The 24,026-nt window shown below is 42.6% G+C and overlaps 1 protein-coding gene across 1 annotated transcript; it reads left to right on the top strand.

Annotated features, from left to right (window-relative positions):
• The first annotated feature begins 1,592 nt into the window (after positions 1–1,592).
• thbs2a (thrombospondin 2a) lies at positions 1,593–22,905 on the top strand. Its single transcript, XM_074675821.1, has 22 exons — positions 1,593–1,829; positions 2,137–2,208; positions 2,382–2,935; positions 3,193–3,277; positions 7,250–7,449; positions 10,295–10,435; positions 10,519–10,612; positions 10,995–11,165; positions 12,029–12,205; positions 12,542–12,715; positions 14,779–14,906; positions 14,996–15,148; positions 16,217–16,435; positions 16,519–16,626; positions 16,714–16,873; positions 16,959–17,077; positions 18,098–18,332; positions 19,550–19,777; positions 19,861–20,132; positions 20,211–20,308; positions 20,985–21,124; positions 22,871–22,905. Exons 2-22 carry the CDS (start codon positions 2,142–2,144, stop codon positions 22,903–22,905), a joined length of 3,558 nt encoding a protein of 1,185 aa, XP_074531922.1. The 5' UTR covers positions 1,593–1,829; positions 2,137–2,141.
• Positions 22,906–24,026: the final 1,121 nt, after the last annotated feature.

Here is a 24,026-nt window from a genome sequence, read left to right as displayed (position 1 = left end):
CTGCCTAAAGGTATAAAAATACACGTGGTTTCCCTGTACCTGGCTACGTGTGGACACGGCCTTGGTCTAACAACATCCTTCACTAAGCGACAGGTGGATTCATCAACAGGGGATGCAGTCCATACTTAGTTTATGGGCACTAACTTAATAGGTACACCGAGAGTTACTCATCTGATTCTGACAAAGTTATTGTTACTTGTGTCACTTAAATGAATGACAGCAAACTGGAAATGGGCGAGGATTAATCGGTAGTAAAGTCAAAATTAATTCTGAAATAGTATAAGCAGACTTTATGTTGGATCCTATAAATTAATTTAATTAGATAAATAATTTTATAACTAGGTTTAAAGACTAAAAGACTTTTTTTTTTTTTTTTTCCGTTGCTAGGCGCTGCCCAAGTAGCTGCCTGTTGCAGCAGCTCTCTCTTCTTTGTCGGTTTCTTGTAATTTTTTTCGTCTCTTTTTCGTAATCTTTGTATTTGGAGTGGATCATCACTTTGTATGGCTCATTTTTGGTCATGGACACCAAAGTTTTTGTGGCTTCTGCGATATTTTTACTACTTTTCTCCTGTGTTTGTCTGGAGATCCTACATGTAACCATGGCTGCATTGTTTACATGTGAAATTAGCTGTTAGCAGCCTGTAGCATGTCAATGCTAACTAGTGTAGGGCTTGATGATTTCCCTCGAGCTGAGGAGGAGGAGGTGAGGATGACGTGCTGGTTCTCGGATGTGAGCTGGGAGGTGACGACGTGGACCTGTCCTTCCATCCATTGTTGTTGGGAACGTGGGATCTAGCCCCGGGGGATGGACGAGCTAGCCGTGCTAGCCCAGCGGCATCGTGCTGTTCACGGACGTGGCTGACGGAGCTGACATCGGACGCCGCTACACATTGGAGGAGCTTCGCCTGCTGTGAGCAGACAGGATCCAGGAGACAGAGACTGAACAGACTTCTGGGGAGGCTCAGTCCTGGACCCTGTGGAGGTGGAGACTGGCTGGGCTGGAGAGTGGTGGATGAGTTGTGGACGGGATGTCGTCATCTAATTTCTTATGGACATTTTTGCACTTTCTATACTCTTTCTTACTTTTTGTTTTCTTAAATGCTGCGGTGACTTCTGAATTTCCCCTCGGGGATTAATAAAGTATTTTCTATTCTCTCTCTCTATTCTAAAAAAAACAATTTGGCAGGTTTATTGTTTGTGCAACAGCTGAACCACTGAGCTTTGGTCAATTCATTCAGACCTGATTTCTGCAGGACAGCCCATTTCACCTCCATCACTCTCCCACAGCGAGAGTGAATGAGCTCCACACACACTCACACACACACACTTACACACACAAAAAGAGAGGGAGAGAGGGAAGGGAAAGGTGGGTTTGTTTGACAGGGCGGGGATGGTGGTGGGCATCACGGTGCAGCGAGACAACTGGGGAGGGGTCACGACTCCTCCACACCAACCCGTGTGTGCGAGCACGGTCAGAAAATTACGCCATCGGAAGATAATTATGTAACTCTGTCTCTTAACAACCGACCTCAAAGCGTCCAAACCCCGAGGAGCGTGATTGACAGGCGCGGAGCGAGCCTGTGTATAAGAGGAGGGAGCAGAGAGCCGCGGACACAGTTCAGCCTCACGTCCTGCAGACTGTGGATGGAGTGAACCAAGGTGGACTTTACGCTTTTAACGCACGAGGTTTACGGGAGATACCACCTTTCATTCATTCAACCATCGGCTCAAATCAGAAAATTAGGCTTCTCCTTCCACATTTTCAGCATTTTGTTTCTCTTTTTGTCGGATATCTGACTTTATCAAGAAAATCAAAGCTTCAATCTACCGGTAAGTTGACTTGACACATGTTTATCACAGTTTTCTTCAGTTATTTTTATTATTTAAAGCACATAAAACAGATATACCTGCACGGTCAAGGTCACATTTAAACAAAAGAAGCAACAAAACTGTGAAAACTGTTTAAAAAATAACCTGTTTATCTGGATTTCTTGAACTTCCAGTGCAACAATGAAACTTGCCATTGCTTTTGTCCTCATTTTTCAATATTTTTCCAAAAGATTGATGCCAAAGTGGGTTGATGAAAAAGGGGAAAAGAGGAATATAAACTAATGTAAGCCTCTCTGTTGTTTTGAAGGAGATATGATACTCAGGAGGAGTCTGTTCTTGCTGCTGTTATCATTTAATTTCCTCCAAACGATAGCTCAAGGTGAGTGGATGACCTCTATTTGAGTGCAATGATATCTTAAATCAGAAATAATCACTGAAATTGTTTATAAGGAGGTAGTTTTGATCATTATAGGAACTTATGTGATTAACTTTTTGAATCCTGGGTCTAAAAATCAGTTCACGAACTCTCTTTCTCCATAACCTGATTCGTAGATGTTGAGCAGGAGGATGAAACATCATTCGACTTGTTTGAAATCAGCCACATCACTCGTAAAACTCTGGGGGCCAAACAGTTCAGGGGCCAAAACTCTGATCTCCCCGCTTACCGCTTCATCCGCTTCGACCACCTGCCTCCAGTGAGCCCCCCTGTGCTCAAACAAATCCTGCAGCAGATCCAAAACAATGAGGGCTTCGTGTTTGTGGCCAGCATCCGCCAGGACCGTGCCTCTCGGGGGACCCTGATTGGCCTGGAGGGCCCTGACGGCCAGCGTCAGTTTGAGATCGTCTCCAATGGACGGGCCAACACTCTGGACTTGGTTTACTGGGAGGGCGGCTCTCAGAACGTGTTTTCCTTCGAGGATGTGGACCTGTCCGACTCGCAGTGGAAGAACATCACGCTTCACGTCCTCGGGGAGAATGCCAACCTGTACATCGGCTGCAGCCTGATCGACAGCTTCATCCTGGATGATCCGTTCTACGAGCACCTGCAGGCCGAGGGGAGCCGCATGTATGTGGCCAAGGGATCCAGCCGGGAGAGCCACTTCAGGGTGAGGCTTTTTGTTGTCTAGATGAGAAAAATACTGTTTCTGAAAGAAAAGAGAAGCACACTCCCTCCTGGAGTGTGGCTACGTGGTCCCCTTGTTATTGTGTGGGGAAAGGAGGCCATATTTAGACTTTAAATGGCCCCTTGTGTGTAAAAATGTGTGTAAATGTGTGTGTAACTCTAAGAGGAAGTAAGCTTCAAAGCTTCTGTGTGAATGTGTTCAAGAGTGGGAAAAGACATCTTCTCTTTTCTCTGACCCAGGGTCTTCTGCAGAACGTGCGTTTCATCTTTGACACCCCGGTGGAAGACGTCCTCCTCAGCAGAGACTGTGAAATCCCAAAACCGGGTAAGAGTGAATTTTTGTGGTTATTTCAAACCAACACTTACCCCGAGGGCGCCTGCCAAACTCCATCAGTGGGAACCGTTTCGAATTGTGTGATTTTCATGAGCCAAATGATGAGTCAAAATAATTATATTAGCAAACCCTTTCAAGCGGCGATACCTTACAGATGTGATTGGGAAACTCCTTCACATGCAAACCCTCCCGAGCGTGGTATCTGTGTTTTGTTAACTATCAACCACAGCAACTTTCCAGACCAAGCTCTTTGGCCTCCTCTTAAAAATTTAACTCTTAAAACGGGTCAGAAAAAGCTGCGCAGGTTTGATGCACAGCGAGATCTCCCTCCATGACTTCATGCTTGCGGAAACAGCCGTGTCAATGCGGTGGCTCAAAGTCGAGCAGCGTGCGTGGTGAAGGAAAGGAGATACAGATGCTTACATTTATTTCCATTGGCAGTGGACTCAGGCTAATGCCCTGGGAAAGAAAACAGAAAATAGAAAGTGGATGCTGTCCTGCAAAGTGGGGAGCTTCCTCTTCCAGCTGTGCACACAAACACACACACACACGATGATGAAGTCATGTTTGGCTGATTGGGTTACTTCTCTCAGTCGTAGCCGCGCTCACATGAGCAATAACGCCTCGTGATCCTCACGCGAGGAGCCGCCGCAGCTAAGAAGAAACAGATATCTGGGTGAATGTGCGGGTAATCATCTTGAAGGGTCGCCGGATTTGGCAGCTTTGACTTTGACCCCATGTGACAAAACACATCCATATGCAGAGTGCGTGTGTTGGCGTGTTGCATCTCTGTTTCCAAACGCAGTGTGAGATTCCAGCTGAATGAGTTTATGTGTTGAACAAATGTCACCAAGGCCTGGAAGTTTTCTGCACGCTGGCAGGTAGCATCGATCCCTGCTCTGGTAGCAATCTCCGAGCTCAACCCACAAAACCCGCGCTCATAAAACTTGTCATGTAGGGACATTAATGAGCAGCGTTAAACCGACCCCGAGCTTTTCTTCTCCCCCTCTTAATTCTTTCCTATCTGCTTTGAGCAAACAGGGGATGCCTATCAGGAGGAGAAGAATGTGTAAATGCTTTCACGGGCGAGCTAGCACGCGTTCACATGCACACACAGCGTGAAAGCCCCCTGAGATTTGAATGAATCCAGCAGACTGAAAAGGAAAGAAAACACAGCGCTGGCTACAGAGAGACAACACTGGACAATTTGGACGGCTTGGTGATTTAGAGTCCCTGGCCTGCTGTTAATCTTCACCAATTTACACAGCGAGGTCCAAAGCAGTTGCAGAAATGTGCTGAGCTCTGGCTGACTGACAGTCGTCCCGTGGAGCTTTGATATGCGTGGTGGTTTTTTCATCAAACATTCAGAAAAGTCATCATGATATAAATGGATTTCAAGGGTTTGACATTTCAAAAAAAATGGGGACGGGGGGGTCAAATAGAAGTGATTTAAAGGACGGATACTTGTGGTTTCTGAGGGGATAACCCTGCCTGCCCTGACCTGCTCTGTGGTTTGAATTTTTGCATATCTGTGTCATACAGAGACCACAGATGGCAGACACATCATAAAGGATGCTCCAGATTCATAGGTTCTGCAAAGAAGACTCAACATTTAGCCTCTTTATCTCTAAAACTCAAAGTTTAAATCTGAAAAGTAGCAACACACTCCAAAAAAGTGAAATCTTATCAACAGATCTTGTCTTATTTTTAGTAGAAAATGTCTTTTTGGACTTTATATGAGCCACATTTATCTGACATGTCCAGAAAAATGTCTCGTTTCAAAGATTTATAGACAAAAATGAGGCTTGAATTACTGATTCAAGCAAATTTTAGAGGAAATTTCCTCTACTTGTCAAAAGCAAATCAGACCTCATTTTTGTCTTTAAACAACTTGAAACAAGACATTTTTCTGGACTGATTAGTTGAAAGTGGCTCATATCGAGTATAGGGATTGGTACCGAATCAGGCACTATAAAGGCACAAACCGAATTCTGTCAAAAGTACCAGGTACCAATTCACGTAAAATCCAAAGGTACCATGTTTAGGTACCTGAACACATCCTTGTGACTGTGAGGGAGTGGAAGAGTAGGGGATTTTCCATGCTGGACATGAACACATTGCAAGGTTATATATTGAAGAATAAATATGTTAAACTGAAAAAAAAGAGATTTTATTGTTAAACAAATTGATATTTTTTACCACATAAACACCAAAAGTACCCAAAATTGGTACTGTTTAGTACCGATACTGATTGCCAGGTACCAGGCATTGGTACCGTTAGTGTCAAATGTGAAAGGTACCCATCCCTTATTAAGTATAATAAGACAATTTTTACTCAAAATAAGACAAAAAATACTTGATATGGTTGCATTTTTTGCAGTGTATGATGCAACTCACAGGATGCTGGACTTAAGACACCTATCCTACATCAGTACACTGCAAAGAACTGAAATCTTATTAAGGGGTTTTGTCTTGTTTTAGGTTAAAAAAAATGTCTTTCTATACTCGATACGAGGCACATTCAGCTTTTAATTCATGAAAAATGTCTTATTTCGAGTTGCTTAAAGACTAGAATGAGGTCTGAACTGCTGTAACAAGTTTAAAAAAATCTGCTTCAGAAATAAGAAAAAAGTTACTTGTATTAAGACATTCTAGTTACGAGAAAATATTCTTGCAAATTTCTCTTGTTACATTAGTTTAGACCTCATTTTCTTCTTTTAACAACTTGGAACAAGACATTTTTTCTGGAATAAGTTGAATGTGGCTTATTTTCTGTATAATAAAACAGTTTCACTTTTAATTAGACAAAAATACTTGAAAAATACTTTAACACCTCCCCAGGTTGGAATTTCCAACTTGTAAGTCGAAGCACCCACACCACCCCTGAGTTCCCAGTAGGAAATTGCTAGTTTGGTGGGTAAACAGTAATTAAGCTTCCTGTTATATTCTGTTAATTTTAGAATTTCTAATGAGTTTTAATCACAATTAACCAACTGTATAAATATATAGAGTTATATTCATTGTTTGTATAAAGAAATACTGCTTTTACTGCAAGTTTTTCCGACTTAGCAACTGGAATGCTAAACTCGGAGATGACGTCAGTCCAACTCCCAACTTCAAAGTTCTGAGTACAAATGGATCACAGCATATGATGCAACTCACAGGTTGCTGGACTTTAGACACTTATCCTACATCAGTACACTGCAAAAAACTGAAGTCTTATCAAGTGTTTTGTCTTACTTTAAGTAAAAGTTGTCATATTACACTTGATGTAAGCCACATTCAACTTGTCATTCATGAAAATGTCTTGTTTCTGAAAAATTTGCCCGAAAATTTGCTTGAAACTAGAATAATGTCTCAATACAAGTAGCTGTTCTCTTGTTCCATTGGCCATTGACCTCAAATTAGTCTTTAAATAACTTGAAACAAGACATTTTTCTGGACTGGTCAGATGAATGTGACTTATGTTAAGTCGAAAAAGACATTTTCTACTGAAAATAAGACAAAAACAGTTGGTAAGATTTCAGTTTTTTCCAGTGTATCCTCTGTGTATCCATGTGTGGGGTCTCCAATCTGTTGTGGTCATGTTGTTAGAGTCCGCTTACCTAAAACATCGTGGGGGATTCACAGCTGCTGCTTTCTCCAGGAACACCCAGGTTTCTGCTTTTGCGTCCCCTCTTGTCGTCCGACCCTGGCTGAACCGCTGTCGTCTGTAGTGGAAAGATTTACCGTCACCGTTTCAAACACAAACACGTCTTTTCAAACCAAACAGCGCTGTCTGAACATCTGTTTTTGAGAACACAATAAACAGTGTAATCACCACATTGTTGTGATCTTTTGGCCGCCTTCAGGAAAACAGGAAATCACTCACCTCCCTGATCAGAGTCTTTGTTTTTCAATCATATCTCTCGAATGTGTTTCCCATCACCACTCTGATGTCTCTTTTTCTCTTTGCACCTCCAGATGATGCAAACATCGTGAGCGAGAGCACAGAAATCGTGGATGTGAGCCCCTCCATCACTACGAACATAATCGGACAGAAGACGGACGACGTTGGCGCCGATATGTGCGAGCGCTCCTGCGAGGAGCTCAGCACCATGTTCCACGAGCTCAACGGGCTTCGTGTTGTCGTCAGTAACCTCATCGACGGCCTGCAGAAAGTGGTGAGCAGTCGTGATGTGCTGTTAATGGACATGATCTTGACATGTGTTTGGGTTAGATGAGCTTCTGCCTGTTTTTAAAGTCAACGCTCAGTCCCAGAGAAGTGGACGTTTAAGGAAAACAAATGAAACCATCCTCAGGCCGCTGCCAGGAGCGCAGGGCCGAGAATGAGGTTACTAGGTAACCTACATTGGTTTAAAAGCAAACATTTAGTAGCCGCGGGACTGTTTATAGAGTGACCGGTGATGGCTGAACCCGTCTGACTCCAGCTATCTGTGGCGGCGTGAGTCAGACAGCCTTTATGACATGTTACATGTGGATATAGGAAGTGTTCCCCTGGCAGCAGCGGGGTCCGGTCTAATGTCTGGCTGTGTTTAAACAGCCCATGTGTTTCCTCTGGGAGCCTCCCAGCAATAAGAGAGTCTGGGCATGAACCTTGGGAGGAAAAAAAAAAAAAAAAGAAGCCGGGATGAGAAGGGTCCCTGAGGCTCTTCCAGATCGAGTGGTGTCTCAGATTCTTGAGCTGCGCACTGCTGCCTCCCTTTTTCTATGGAACTGACACACACACACATGCACACACACACACACAAACAGAAATTTTTGGCAGTAGTTTATCTCCTGACAGCTCCTGAGTGTTTCAGAGATCCAGTGGTCTCCAAATGGGTTGTAGGTTATGATGTGTAAAACTGAGTAACACTTCAGTGGGCTGTTATTCTGAAAACTGGACAGAGATGAAGTGTTTGAAAACAGGAATAATGAGAAACAAACTATGACTTAATTTTCACACAATTCCTTTAAAATATGATGGAGAAGCTTTTCTGTTCAGAGGGTGTTTTTTATTTGAGTTCATGTACGTTTTTTGAAACATTTTCTGTCTTAATTTGGGTCAGAAAGAAAAATGGTTTTCATTAATATGATGCAATATTCAACTGAAGAAAGAAGTTGGAGTCAGTGTTGAATTTTCATCTCATTCATCCTGGTCATGGTTATTCTGAAGACTCAAAAACAGGCAAAGAAAAGGTTTATTGTAGGGGTGCATGGATCAAAATTTTCTGGCCAATCACTGATCACCAATCATTGAAGCATATACCTTTAATGTTCCAATCTTGATTGATTGAAAACCGTGAAACAATAAAATCGTTATGTTTTTACAAAAAAAAACAATAAAGTGTCCTGAGTTTTAGGTCTCAGATTAAAAAGAAACAATGGCTGGCTGTCAGACCTTCCTGGAGGTATATAAGATCAATGTTATATGTAAGGATGGGCCAATCACCGATCCCCCAAAATTAAGGAAATCGGCACCGATCGATTGGCACTGAGGGAACTCAAACGTGGAGTTATTGTTCTCCTTCCTTCTCAGGAAAAAGTCTAAAGCCGCGTTTCCACCAAGTGGTTCAGTTCGGTTTTGTCTCGGTAAGGTGCGCAATTTTTGGCATTTCCACTGACTGATCTTGGGACAGATCCCCAAATAACTGAGGCGAACCGTTCCACTTTTTGGGACCCTTTCGTTAAGGTGCCAGACTAAGCTAATCCAATCTTGGAAGGTGGAGCTACAACACTGCAGACTGTTGATTGGTCACACAGCCTTCTCTGAAACAAAGCTTGATTGCATAATGTATCAAAGAGCTACATGCCAATAACAAAGAAGGCAAATTGCTGAATGCCTTCTGTCATTTCTCTTTGTTTACTGTGCCGTGTTTTTCTTCTTTGTTGGATTTAATAGTGGGGTAAACTGTGTCGCACTGCTATGGCATCACGCTATTGTTTAACAGATGCAGCTTTCAGCATTTGGCTTACACGCCGCCTACCACAAGGGGGCACAGTTTGCTGTGGAAACGGGATCAGACTTACCCGTACCAAACCGTGCCAAACCGTACTGAACCAAACCGGACTGCTTGGTGGAAACGTGGCTTTAGTCTATTTTGATGCCCTTGAATAAGCTGCAAAAGCAAACTTAGCTCATCAACTACATGATTTAGCTTGTACATTATCTATTAGTTTGCATGCATATGATCTGATAAGAAAAAAAAGGGAGAAAAGTGCATCAAGGAAGATCAAGAAACCACCAAAACACTCAAGAGCAACATAAAACATAAATGTTTAAACAAATCAATGAAATAACTCCTGATATGTTGAAATCATGTAATTTTAATATAATGAATAAGGAAAAGAAAAACCTATCTTTTAAATTTAAGTCCTTTATTTTTGTCTTTTTTGTAAGCTAGGTTAAAAGAGTTGAGATTTAGGATCCCCTGAATAAATCTTACAAACTGAGTCACATGTGATGTTCATTTTTGGGGAAAATATATCTCCTGATAGGGTCTGTAGCCTTCATCAGCATCATTCAACTTTTTCACTTGGTCAGGTGTTAAAAAGGTGAAAAAAAAGTTATCTAAAAATCACAAAAATCAAGAATATCAAAGATTCGTAATTCAAATCGAATCAATACCCCAAAATTTGTAATAGAATCAAATCGGGAGAAAAGCCTATCGTCCTAGCCCTAAAATATACATAACGAAGAAAGGGCACCAAAAGTAAACATGAAAAATTATACATTAACTGATCTCTTCTATCACTGAATCACTCTGGAAGTAGTCGTCAGAATACGGTTTTGGCTCTGCACACATGTACAGAGATCAAACGCTCCTTTTTGCCAAAACCTCCTCAAACTGAAGATTCCTCACAGCTGCTCTGAGCTCAGGATGTTCTCCACCTCACTCCACCTGCTCCTAACCGACCTCACATGTGCTCCCATCAAAGAACCAGCTTGTCAGCAGGCGTATACCTTGACATGCACCTTTCTCCTTCCTGCGCTCTAACTGTTTCTGACGGGTGTTGTGTTTTCAGACAGAGGAGAACACCATCATGAAGGAGGCCCTCGGGAAGATGAGGAACACGAAGGAGAAAAACATGTGCTGGCAGGACGGACGCCTGTTCGACGATAAGGAAGACTGGATTGTGGACAGTTGCACCAAGTGTACCTGCCAGGTAGAGCCCAGTTCAACAGAGAAAGACACAGATTTCACATTTTACATGAGTGACACTGATCCAGTAATATTCCTCGATTTCAGGAGTCTAAGATTGTGTGTCACCAAATCACGTGTCCTCCTGTGGCCTGTGCAAGCCCTTCATTCATAGACGGCGAGTGCTGCCCTGTGTGTTTACGTAAGTAGTCTGCAGCCAAGCGTATAAACACAACAATAAACACACTCTCAGTTTTATATATGCATGCTGTTTTAACTCAATGCTTCCATATGCTATGAAAAAGCAACAATCCACATGCACTTCATCTTATTTCTTAGCACAGTTGCAGCCACTTTGTCTTTTAGAGTGAGCCACATATTTATTTGTCAGAATAAAAGACACTCTGAGCGGCTGCTGTGGGTTTTTAGATGACGTCATGTGGTTAGCCGGCTGACATAAAGAATAAAAACAGAACAAACTTGATCCTTTTCTTTGTTTTGTTTGAAAACTAACAAGATTCAAGTGTTTCCTGTGCAATAACAAAAAAAAAAAAATGCTGATGTTGTGGCTTTAAATCTTCCAGCTAAAGACAGCAACGACGGCTGGTCTCCCTGGTCGGAGTGGACAGAGTGCACCGTCACCTGCGGGACAGGAACTCAACAACGAGGTCGATCTTGCGACGCAACCAGCAACCCCTGCCCCGGACCGTCCATCCAGACCCGCAAGTGCAGCCTGGGAAAATGCGACAGCCGTGGTGAGAAGATATTAAACACAGTTTATCTCCTGTCAGTCAGTTTGGGTTTCGTATCCAGTAGCAGCTGCCTCGGTAATCAGACTTTATCTAAATCAAAGTATGTATCTGCCATCGCTGCAGCCGTGCAATAATTTTCAGCTAACAACTGTGGAAAAACTCAGCGCCGAGTAAAATATGAGATGGAAACTTCCAAAGTGCAAAAGACAGAATTAACGGCTTCATAAATCTGGATCCATGTGAGGGAGGCTGAGTGCCAGCGAAGAGCTGGATCGCATGGTGGGGCTGCAGGGTGTGCCCAGTCCGAGTCACTTCTCAGTAAATCATCGTCTGAGAGGGTGTTCCTCAGAGCAATGACTCACCACGCCGACATTTAGAGATATATATGTTATGAATTTGACCATTAGATGGACTTTAAAAAGGGTTGGGTGTCAGGAAATTTTGCAAGATTTATGCTGGAAGTCGCGACGGGTGAATTGGGGGTTTGATGAATGTGGGATTAAGAATTGTTATTGCTTTCAGCTAACGTTACACTGCCTCTGCTGAGAGACTGAGTCCGTCTAAATACTAGGGAATAGTTCACTAACGAGGAAGTAAATACTTTCTGGGGGATTTCATCTCAAGTATCTCAGAATGTTTACTTGAGGGAAACTTTTTTGTTGATTAAGCAGAAATTTAAAGGACAACAGAGAAGTTATTTGCATGCAATGAGTCAAATTTGGTGGTAAGGTAGGAGTTTCAAGCTGATGCAGGGAGAGCATCAGCAAAGACAGTGCAACTGATGTTCTGTCAGCCGAGCTTGACTTTTTCATCTTGTTAAATTTTGGGGTGATCTGTGTCTGAAATTCTTGATGTTTGATTCCCAGTTCGCCAAGATGGAGGATGGAGTCTCTGGTCCCCGTGGTCGTCCTGCTCAGTAACCTGCGGAGACGGACAGATCACCAGAATCCGACACTGCAACGCTCCCGTGCCACAGCTGGGAGGCAAAGACTGCGAAGGAAGCGGGAGAGAGACTCAGCACTGCACTGCCAAACCATGTCCTAGTGAGTTTTTCACTCTGTGGCAGGAAACACTCAAAAGAAGCGTCTCCATTTCAGAAGCATCTGTGTTGAACTAGCAGACAGCCTTTTGTCTCATGACTCCCCCGGGGCTACATTCCCCATGTGTTTTGGACTGGCCTCCTGTCTGTCTGTCAGGAAATGTTGACTCAAATCAGCTCAATATGTTTCATCTTGCAGTATTACGTTCCCAGCTTCTGACTGCCTGGCTGCTTTCAGAAGTCAGACCTTTAATCTTGAGATTATTTCTGAAACTTAAGATGAAATATGAGTGGAAAAATCAGAACTGACTTCTTTATTTCTGCTCTTTTATCTTTTTAGTTGATGGCGGTTGGGGTCCTTGGTCTCCTTGGGCAACCTGCTCAGCGACATGTGGAGGGGGAATCAAAAGTCGCACACGTGAATGCAACAGCCCTCAACCTCAGTATGGTGGCAATAAATGTATCGGCGAGGCTCATGACAACGACAGCTGCAACAAGAAGGACTGTCCCATTGGTGAGCAACGACTGCACTATGAGGATTTTTAACCATGCATGCTACAGGATCAAGAAATATCTCACCTATTACACTGAGTGCAGCCAGATATGAAGCCAAGCGAGCTGTCTTTAGGGTGACTCCTACTTCTCTTAGTAATCCAGTGTCTTCAACATTATTTACCAAATAACTGCAAAGCTAAAGACTGTCTGGTCCAATTATGAAGCTTATCTCAGTATGCTATGAACGTAACTGCCAGAAAAACAACAATAAGCAATGGTAAGCATTGTAGCTTTGAACTTGCTAGCATGCTAAAGTCACAGTTGAGCTCAAAGGGCCCTTTATGCCTAGCATACTGTTGCTGGCATAACTTAACTTGTGTACTTTGAGTTACTTTCAGTGTATTTAGCTTCTGTAGTCAGAGCTAAACGGCTTATACGGCTTTAACCGGATAGTGTTAATCTTTTAACCTCTTAAATCCATCATGCTTTTGGTTCTAATTGCTTTATCTGATTATCTTATCTGTCTTTCTGCAAAATTTCTGCCACAGTGTTCAGAGGAGGAACTGTAACCAACAAATTTCCCCCTGCAGATTAATTAAGCTGTTCTGATTCTAATACGATCTTTAAAAGTTCCTCTGTAAATACTTAGATAGCTTCTTGTTATTAAAATCTAAGTAAACTTTCCAAGTCACTCTCTTCAAGACAAATCCCTTGATTTTAATTGCATATCCATGTTAACGCTAAAACCACACTTAGCCCCAGTTTTTTTCCACCAAGCGGTTCAGTTTGGGTCGTCTCGGTACGGCACACATCTTGTGGCATTTCCACTGACTGATCCCCGAATAAATGAGATGAACTGTCCCACTTATTGGGACCCTTTTGTTGGGGTGCCAGACTAATCTGATCCATTTCCAGAGTTACAACACTGCAGTCCGTTGATCGATCGAAAGAATCGTCACTTACTGTGCAACAGTAAGTGCTGTATTTCTCTTGGCGGCACATAGTCTTCTCTGAAACAAAACTTGATTGTTCTTTGTATCAAAGAGCCACATGCCAATCACAAAGAAGACGAATATCTGGATGTCTTCCATCGTTGCTCTTTGTTTACAGTGTCGCGTTTTTCTTCTTTGCTCGATTTATTAGTAGAGTACACTGTATAGCGTCACGCTGTTACTAAACTGACGTGGCTATCAGCATCTTGCTTACATGCCACCTACCAAGAGAGGGCGCAGTTGGCTGTCAAACACAAAAACAATCAGGCTTAACCGATCTGACCAGTACTAAATCTAAATCTACTAAACTGATCCTGATACATGCCAACATTGGACCTGACAAAGGTGGAAATTCACCTCCACCCTTTTTAATTCCTAAACACAAAATAATTATTCTTAATAGTAACGTATTCCTGTTATCCAACATGAACAACCCACCCAGTGCATTTCAGTAACATGGTGGAAAATCTGGAAAAAATCAGGAGAACTTACCAATCAGGAGTTATGCAAGAGAATGGGTTAAAAAGTGGGAGACTCCTGCAGAAATCATGAGTGTTGGCAGGATCATTATTATGATAAATGGAATCTTGCGATGAATGATAAACAGTTTGATAAACAATGTGTTCATTGCTGGTACTTAATGAAGGAAGCTCTTACTGTCCCCGAGCTCTTCATAAAACACAGGCTTCCTCCACAGTTAGCCTTCGGGACAGAATGACACTTGTAACAATGAATCAGTTTCTAATTTCACCAATGGTGCATTAAGGATGTTTTTCTATTGGTTAAAACAGCAGCTTCCTTCACACCATGCAGACGAATCAGTGATGCAAGTAGTCTGTATCAATTTTGTTTCAGAACAGAAATTGTTCAAAACAAGGACTTATCTGTGTTTCATGGATTTATGATGGGACTCAGGACACAGAGGTGAAAAATGGGACGATATTTGGTCACCTTACTTTGAAACCAGAACCATAAATTGTACAATTTTGGTAAAAAAAAAAAAATCCAAAGCTATTGTACGGGATAGTTATTTAAATCAGGTAAATCCAAACTGATGTACCCTTTGCTTGTGTCCACCCTTGTCTTGCAGATGGCTGTCTCTCTAACCCATGCTTTGCGGGAGTGGAGTGTAACAGCGCCCCTGATGGATCTTGGGAGTGTGGCCCCTGCCCTGCCGGCTTCCGTGGAAATGGCACCAGCTGTGAAGACATCAATGAGGTAGAAGTTGCTCATTTTTTCATTCAACCCAACTTGTGTTTGAGGCAACATTCATGGATTCTACTGATGCTTTTCTTTCCCTCCTCCAGTGTGACATGGTGTCAGATGTTTGCTTCAAAGTCAGTGGAGAGCAGCGCTGCGTCAACACCGATCCAGGTTTCCACTGCTTGCCCTGTCCCAAGCGCTACAAGGGCACCCAGCCGTTTGGTATGGGCGTAGAGGCCGCCAAGAAGAACAAACAGGTGAGGGAACAACATCCAGACTTTTTGATGCCATCCAAAGAGATGAGAACAAAAGACTCCAGGCAGATTCTCAAAGCAGCTGTCTGAATTTTTGTCCGTCAGATCCAAATTTATGAATAATGGAAGCAGCTGTTCGTGTGATTTATGAGCTTCATCCGCGCAGTGAAAGTGATAACACAGGTTTGGGGAGGAGGCTGCGTTTATGAATTTCACTCACCTTGACCTGATACCAGCAGGAAGAGGGAAAGGGAGGAGTGGACAAGTGTTAACACCAAACATGTGTGACACAGGTCTGGTTCTTTCATTGTCAGGTCAGAAGCAGATCCAACCGATCTTCCTACTACTTATATTCAAACTAAAATATGTGAAACTTTTATCTTCAGAAAGCTCAGTCCAATCCATAAAGGTGGGTTAGGGTTAGAGGTGTCTGAAAACCTTGCCCTGCTACTTTGCGATGCACTTCCATGACATCCTTCGCAGCCCTGCAGCTGCTCGTCTCTGATTTGACGCCCTTGTTACACTAACTGATGTGAGGAAAAGTGAATTGTCCCATCTGGCATTGGGGATCTCCGTTTGGCAGTTCTGATCAAAGGCCTTCACTTGCTGCCACTCTCTGCTCTATGAGCTCATGGAGTGGCATCCAAACTGGACTCATGTTCATCATCCCGTAATGAGCGGCAGCTGTGAATACCTCCAGCTGCAATTAAGGGGGGACAGGGGGTCGAAGGGGGATGTACAAGGGAGGATTTCATAAGATAAACTGGGCTTGGAAGAGTCCTCTACTTAAGCTTTTTCAAAGTCCCCTCCTTTAAACTTCACTGCAGTTTGGATTGGCTTTAAAACAAAAGCTACAAGCTGCAGAATTAAAATAAATTCTCCCAGTTTAGAAGAAAATGAAAACCATGTCTGTAGACCAATGTTACTTGAAAAATCTAAGTGTCAGGACACAAGAAGCAGCCCAAAAAGTTGCTGGCTTCATTGGCAGACGAGGTCATGGTGCGTCAGGATTCAAACAGCAGATCTGGAAAAGGAACATTATTAAAGATCCTCAAATGCTGTTTTCCACAGGTTTGTGAGCCAGAGAACCCCTGCAAAGACAAAACCCACAACTGCCACAAATTCGCTGAATGCATCTACATCAACCACTTCAGCGACCCCATGTACAAGTGTGAGTGTAGAACCGGCTACGCTGGAGATGGTTTCATCTGTGGAGAAGACTCTGACCTGGACGGATGGCCCAACCAGAACCTCGTGTGTGGTGCCAACGCCACCTATCACTGCAAGAAGGTATTTCAGCAGATTCCTCTCGTTTCATGATGTAACCACTGCTTAACATGGATCATTAATCACTGCTGATTTTGCTTTGTCAGGATAACTGCCCTAACCTCCCCAACTCTGGACAAGAAGACTTTGACAAAGACGGTCAGGGAGATGCTTGTGACAAGGACGACGACAGTGATGGGATCTTGGATGAGAGGGTACAGCAGTTCATGCACACATTTAAATCTTTAGCTAGGTTCATGTAGCCTGAACAGATGCCTAACAGTTGTGATTCTCTTCAACAGGACAACTGTCCCCTCCTCTTCAATCCTCGCCAGTTTGACTTTGATAAGGATGAAGTAGGCGACCGCTGCGACAACTGCCCATACGAACACAACCCTGCTCAGATAGATACTGATCACAACGGGGAAGGGGACGCCTGCGCCATCGACATTGATGGAGATGGTAAATACCTGATAACCTCGTTTGGGATGCAAAGAAATATATTTGTACCTTTAAACACTACGTAACCATGTTTTTTTTCCCTAAGAAATTCTGAATGAGAGCGACAACTGCCCCTATGTGTACAACACCGACCAGAAAGACACGGATATGGATGGTGTCGGTGACCAGTGTGACAACTGTCCACTGCTGCACAACCCTGACCAGGTACTAAACCCTAATCCATCTTTACTAGGGATGGGTACCTTTCATATCTGAAATGATTTGGCACTGATGCCCGATACCTGGCAATCAGTACTGGTACCCGACGGTACCAATTTTCGGTACTTTTTTGGGTTAATGTGGTAAAAAATATTAATTTAACGTATTTATTCTTCAATATATACCCTTGCAATGCTGTGTTTATGTACAGAATGGAAAATTGCCTACTCTTCTACTCCCTCATAGTCACAAGGATACATTTAGGTCCCAAAACATGCAACCTGACTGAATTTACGTGAATTGGTACCCGATACTTTTGACAGAATTTGGTTGGTACCTATAAAAGTACCTAATTTAGTACCCATCCCTAATCCTTATAACCTCTGTAAACAGATTTCTGAGTTTTTCATGTTGGCTAAGAATAAAGGAAGGATGAACCATGTGCAGACAGAAGATTTAGCAATAAAAAAACAAACAAAAAATGCAAAAGGTCAAATTAAACGTCCAAGAAAATGAAATCCAAAAATGGTCCAAAAGGAAGTGCAAGGGATCCACAGAGAGCCCAAGATCATTGGAAAAAAAAAGATGCAAAAGATTATGCAACACATAAGGGAGGAAACAGAGAGCCAACACATGTTTGGTAATACAGGAAAAGAAACATCCCTGTGGAGAGCAACACAATGTGGATCCTGATCCCGTCACGTGTTGTATGAAAACAGTCCAGAAACGTTCTTACTGCGATAAAGTATTACTTCATGTTTGTCTAATTCAGTCGTAAAAGTTGTCCTCCAGTTGCCTGCAAACCCCAAAAATGATCAGCTAGTAGAAGATAAAGTCTTGTTCTGAGTATATGTATCGTTACATTTCATCTGGCTCATCAGCATATTCAATAATCAGTGATATTATTTCCCAAATTTCAGAAATGTTCATCCTCCCTTACATCCTATCCAGTGGTAGATGTTAGTCTTCAGTTTTTCCCGTCAGGAAGTGGAATTATCGCTAACGTTGTCTGTATTTATCTATCAGACCGACGCCGACAACGACCTGGTTGGAGATCAGTGCGACAACAACCAGGACATTGACGAAGACGGCCACCAGAACAACCTGGACAACTGTCCCTACGTGGCCAACGCCAACCAGGCCGACCACGACAAGGACGGCAAAGGAGACGCATGTGACTACGATGATGATAACGATGGTGTGCCTGATGAGAAGGACAACTGCAGACTGACACCTAACCCAGATCAGCTGGACTCTGACGGTAAGGGGGGCAGCGTGTAAAGGGGTTTGACGTTTTGAGCCAATGGGGATCAATCTGATTATGTTTCGTAGACTTCTTCTGGTGGTTTATCATCTACAGATGATTTGTTTCTATTTGCAGGTGTCAAACCCAAGTCTAATGGGCTAAAATATTACTATGGAATTACTTTAGCTGCTTTTCCTTTCCTATGAGACCTGATTTTTCACCTTTTACTCAAATCTCGAGGCTGGAATGTTCCCTCTTCCTGGACGCTGAGTGACTTCTCGTCTTTGTTGACTTGAAAATCAAGATTGTACGGCATGTGCAACAGCAGTTTGCAAAATAAGACCAACCAAGCGTCACCACTTCTATATTAACCACCATGTTATTGTCACCATTAATCTCACATGACTAGTTTATGATGCTTGCACCATATTGAGTAAAAGCAAGAACAGCCTGATGTGAGAGGCTTTTTTAGACTCTCCTCAAAGTGCTCCACACACTGAGGTTTTGTAATCTCTTGCTTTGCTGTTCACAGCCTACCGTCCTCCAGATGTTTTCACAGTTAGCAATTAGCTTAACTGCAGCAGGTGTGAAACGTGATGACTGTGGAAAGAGTCGGTGACCGGCTTGGCAGAGGTGATGTCACTCTATGACTTCAGGAGGGCACAAAGACAGCCGTGAAGTTTTTATACCTTTCAGGTTTCACTCCTGATGAATCCACAGTTCCCAGTTACGGGGAGGTTACCTGGAGTTTGTACAGCTGTCCCTAACTGGAAACAGACCGTGAAGGAGGACAGCCCCTGCACACTTGTGCTTTTTTCACAGCTCGTCAGATAGTGTTTATTTGATGGAGTCGTTTTAGCCTCTTGTGAAATAACAACGATGATGACAGAAAGCAGCAGAGACCTTCATTAGCCGGTGGCGCCTCTTTCCACTGCGAGCTCCTGGCGTGCAGTCTGCTTTAATAGACTTCAAATAGTCACAAGTATCAGTGGAAGTTGTCACAGCTTGAGGAGATGGCTGATTTTCCTCAGTAGACTTGGCAGATGTAGTGAAGCAAGTTTCCTTGGAGGACTTGTACTTTCCCATTCATTTTTAATATTCTCTTGGAGGAGCTCTGTGACCCTGGCTTCAGTGGGAGTGTTATGACACTCTAATTATCTGCCATAGAGATTTTCCAACAGGAGAGAAGAAGAATTTAAATGACGTAAAACCTTTTCGATGTCTTCCTGAAGGTGATGGAAGAGGGGACGCCTGCAAAGACGACTTCGACAATGACAGCATACCAGATATCCTCGACGTGTGTCCGGAAAACAACGCCATCAGCGAGACAGACTTCAGGAAGTTTCAGATGGTCCACTTGGATCCAAAGGGAACCACTCAGATTGATCCAAACTGGGTGGTCAGACATCAGGGTAAAGAGCTGGTTCAGACTGCCAACTCTGACCCCGGCATCGCAGTGGGTGAGCAGCACACAAACACTTTCCTGTTCAGTTTAGACTTGATTCGACTTCACAACGCTCACATTTCTCTCCCACTTTCACAGGTTTTGATGAGTTTAATGCTGTGGACTTCAGTGGGACGATGTACGTGAACACAGACAGAGATGACGACTATGCAGGCTTTGTGTTCGGGTACCAGTCAAGTGGGCGCTTTTATGTGGTGATGTGGAAGCAGATCACACAGACTTACTGGGAAGACAAACCCTCTAAGGCCTTTGGCATCTCCGGCGTTTCACTCAAAGTCGTAAACTCCACCACTGGCACTGGAGAAAACCTCAGGAATGCTCTGTGGCACACAGGGAACACTCCTGGACAGGTGGGCTTTGGTCTTTAAGCCGTTTCATCTGGTCTTAATGCTGCTGCAGGATTAAATGTGGTTCACATTTTTACTCAGGTGCGGACTTTGTGGCACGACCCCAAAAACATCGGTTGGAAGGATTACACAGCCTACAGGTGGCATCTCATCCACAGACCCAAGACTGGTTTCATAAGGTAGAAAAACAAAGCTGAACAGCTTAATAAGTCATTTTTTATTCCTTAATAACAAGCATGTTTGATTTCAAGACTCAAAGAGCTACTCAGCTTCAGATGTTCTGCCTCACGGCTTTTTGGTGAATTAAAACAGGGAGAAGGAAAACCACAAGACAAAAAATGAGAAGAGGATTGGTAAAATGTTTTTCAGCCAAAGATTTGCCTTACACACATGGTTCTGATAATCTGAAACAGGACGGCAACTGAGACACGTCTTGTTGGAGAACCAGAAAACTTGTGCCTTCTTTTAATTTTGCTCCGACTGATTTCTCACCCAATTTTTCACTCAGGCTTCTCCGAGACAAATTTTGGGTTGAATTAGATTGTTTTGAGAAACTTAACAACTGTTCTTATCGTTCTTAAAACTGGTTAATTATCATTTTATTCCAAACATGAAGTGAAATTAATTTGATGTTTATAACTATCTACGTAGCCCAGCTTAACTCCTACTGCTTTGTCACACAGTTTGTTGTGGCTCTGATTGGAATCCAAACGTGTTTTATCCAGCATTCATTGCTGATGCTTTGGAAATCCAAACATACCGATGAGGTTTCATAGAATCTTCCATTTTTGAATTGATCCGGTAATGCTGGCTAAGAGTAAACTGAGTTGGTTTTGTTGTGTTTTTATTTTCCAGAGTTGTGGTCTATGAAGGAAAACAGATCATGGCCGACTCAGGACCTGTTTACGACAAAACGTTTGCTGGAGGAAGGTTAGGCTTGTTCGTCTTCTCACAAGAGCTGGTCTTCTTCTCCGATCTCAAATATGAGTGCAGAGGTTAGTACAAACATCTTCATCATAACCTACAGTTTTTAACACTTTATGATGCTAAATATTTTCTATATTACCATAAACCTTGGTGTATTAAATGACTCACTTTTAAAACCATTGTTTGTCGCCCATAAAGTAAGCTGTGTACATGATGTGACTGATTGACTCTAGCAAAGGCCCATTTTTACTCCCTTTACATGCGTCCTTTATGTTGACATTGCAGTTAACCAATACATCCACCAGGGGGAGCAGCCTAGAGTCATAAATACATGAAAACAACAAACTCAAAAACAAGCGTGGCTTCTCTGGAGGAGGTATTGCTAATGCACCTATTGCGTAAAAGACAAAAATGGAGGAAGCGTTGTGGGAGGTGGTGGTTGGTTCTTCTTTGTGTCTCACTAAAGCTTCATATCAGGTAGTAACAGCAACACTGCCCCTACGGTTTCTAGTGGAACTGCTCTGTTGGCCCGTATCCGTAAGTTTTATGAAAACATGCAGAAGTACGAACAAAATGAACGCAGAGCATGGACAGAAGGCTCCGTCCATATCCGTATCTAACATTGAGCATAAATGGTCCTTAAAAACGAAGAGTTTTTTTTGTTGTAAGGGATGCACCATTCTGATACTGGCATCATCCATTGCTACCAAAGCAGACTTGAAAAGTAAGCTTGGACTGATCAGTTTAGCTCATCTGGGCAACTCATGTTAGAAAAACCTGAAGTTGCCAAAACACAATCCATTGTCTCATTCTTACATTAAGAGTTCAATTAAAACCAGTATGGAATTGAATCTGCATTAGTATCAGGCAAAAAAGATCCCAAGGTATCAGAATTGGTACCTAAAACATTGGATTAGTGCCTCCCCTTCGATTTCAAGACACAAGCAGCAGCTAAATAGTGCAACCATAGACTATATAGAGTGGACATTACCTCCCGACATATTGTACGATCCCCGAAAAAAATACATAAGGACGGCAGCTGTCAATCATCTTTAAACGTGACGTAAAACCTTGTTTTTAACTTTGTATAGCTAATGAAAACGAAACTTAAAAAAAAAATAGGAGTTGAATACAAGACAGCCAAATGATATCTTCAAATCACCACAACAATCAGACGTGAGAAACATTTCTAGGAGGTGTATTAATTTTTCAAAATTTGATCACAGCCCATCTGGAATGACTGGAGAGCTGGATTTTTTTTTTACCTATACTGCAGTAAGCCACCAGGGGGAGAAGTTTTTGTGGCGACCTCACTGCGAGCCGAGCAAGATGACGGCCATTTTTTTTTTACAGTCTACGGGTGCAAGATGAACTGGTTCAGTGGTGCCCCCTTTTTGACGGCTTTAACTGCTTCGACATTAAATTAAAATCTCGAGTTAAAGAGAACAAGGGCACAGTAAACAGATGTAGATGGTAGGATTGAGCCACACAGCTGCATAGAAACAGCACATTGCAGACACTTTGGGAATTATTGAATTTATGTCCATTTTTCCCTTTTTCCAAAAACAGACAAAAAAAGTGTGCTTTATATTCCAGATATTACGGTAAAAGCACCAAATTTAGCAGCACACTGTGATACCTCCATCCATCCATGTCTGGGAGCTGTTTTTGGTGTGTGTCTATGAAATGTGTGCGTGTAATGTCTTCATCTAAAGACTTCATTATTTAAAGAACTGGTGAAGAAACTTTCTCTGTAAGTATCAGATTAACATGGATTAAGTTTTTAAACATCCAACATCTTTTCCAAACCTCAGATAAGCCGGAGTTGCCGACAGTGTTCATCAGGTAACAATGAGAGCGGTTATGTGCTGTTTGTTTGGCTGAAGCAAGAAAAAGAGTCACGCTATGTTTCTGCTTGTCAGCTTGTCCACGCACAATGCCTCAGAAGCATTGTGAAAGAGTTTCCTTGTTGGTCCAAGGCTAAACAGTGGAAAACAAGCCTGCAGCCACTTCACAATCACCGCCACATCCCTGAAGACACGCTTTTTTGACGCACACAGTGCACATGTTGTTGCTTCTCTGGCACTTTGACTGTGAGAATCTCTTTCAGTGTCCTGGTTCTCCTCGTAAATATGGCAGTAACGGAGCGTTTTCTCTCCATCTTTCCACAGATAACTGAATCAAGTCTGATAGAAAAACGTCGCACGCCAAAAAACAAGAACTTCTGAAAGTAAACATCACATCAAATCCAATTCAGCGCAGATGAGACTTTCCATACCGGTCTATGTTTGGCCAGAGGAAACCACGGCCCGCTTCAGTTTTCTTGTTTGATTCATTTTCCAAGCTGGGAAAGAGAAGCTGTTGAGGAAAGCCTCGGCTGATTTTCTAATTATAACATGTTTACCTATTTCTTCATTTTAAAGGATCCATTGTACGACCACTTACACGCTGTGTGTGCTTTCCTACAGCTTCCTGCCCGACTAAACTGTAAAGACTCTTTCTTTGGGCTCATTCATGGCGTCTTTGTGGCTGAATAACTGATCATAATGTGCCTTACAAACATTATCTGTAACCAACTCATAATCAACTCCATAACTATATCTCCTCCTTGTTTTTATCCTGAATGTTTTTCTTTATTTTTCCAAAGGAGAACTTGAGTGAACGGTGTCAGTAAGCCATTTTTAGTCAGTGCCAAAGATGTTTATACTAAGTCTGTATTATAATTCCTTTTGTAAATTATTAATGCTCTGCTTCTCTGTTTGTACGTTTGCATTTTTTTGAGAGTTTGTAAATAATTATTTATTTGTTTACACTGACAAAACGTATCGTTGAGTATCACAAACATCAAGACAACACATTTCAGTATTGCAATTTTTTTTTCTTTTTCAGTGTCGTACGCACTTATTTGGTTTTATTTCTGGTAAACTGTGCGGTAAAGCTTTGAAACGATAAACACCAGGTGGGTTTAGG

The sequence above is a fragment of the Halichoeres trimaculatus genome, unplaced genomic scaffold, assembly GCF_033239565.1.
Source record: "Halichoeres trimaculatus isolate MK-OKI-2021-1 unplaced genomic scaffold, fHalTri1.1 fHalTri1_scaffold_8, whole genome shotgun sequence".
Classification (NCBI taxonomy): Eukaryota; Metazoa; Chordata; class Actinopteri; order Labriformes; family Labridae; genus Halichoeres; species Halichoeres trimaculatus.
The sequence above is the reverse complement of the archived record's forward strand: the minus strand, read 5'-3'. Positions and strand labels throughout refer to the sequence as shown.

Excerpts from the sequence above, each read along its gene's own strand:
- thbs2a (XM_074675821.1), top strand. The coding sequence starts at position 2,142 with ATGATACTCAGGAGGAGTCTGTTCTTGCTGCTGTTATCATTTAATTTC. Across the intron at positions 12,206-12,541 it reads CACTGCCAAACCATGTCCTA|TTGATGGCGGTTGGGGTCCT; the intron begins GTGAGTTTTTCA and ends TTATCTTTTTAG. Across the intron at positions 20,133-20,210 it reads CAGGGAACACTCCTGGACAG|GTGCGGACTTTGTGGCACGA; the intron begins GTGGGCTTTGGT and ends ATTTTTACTCAG.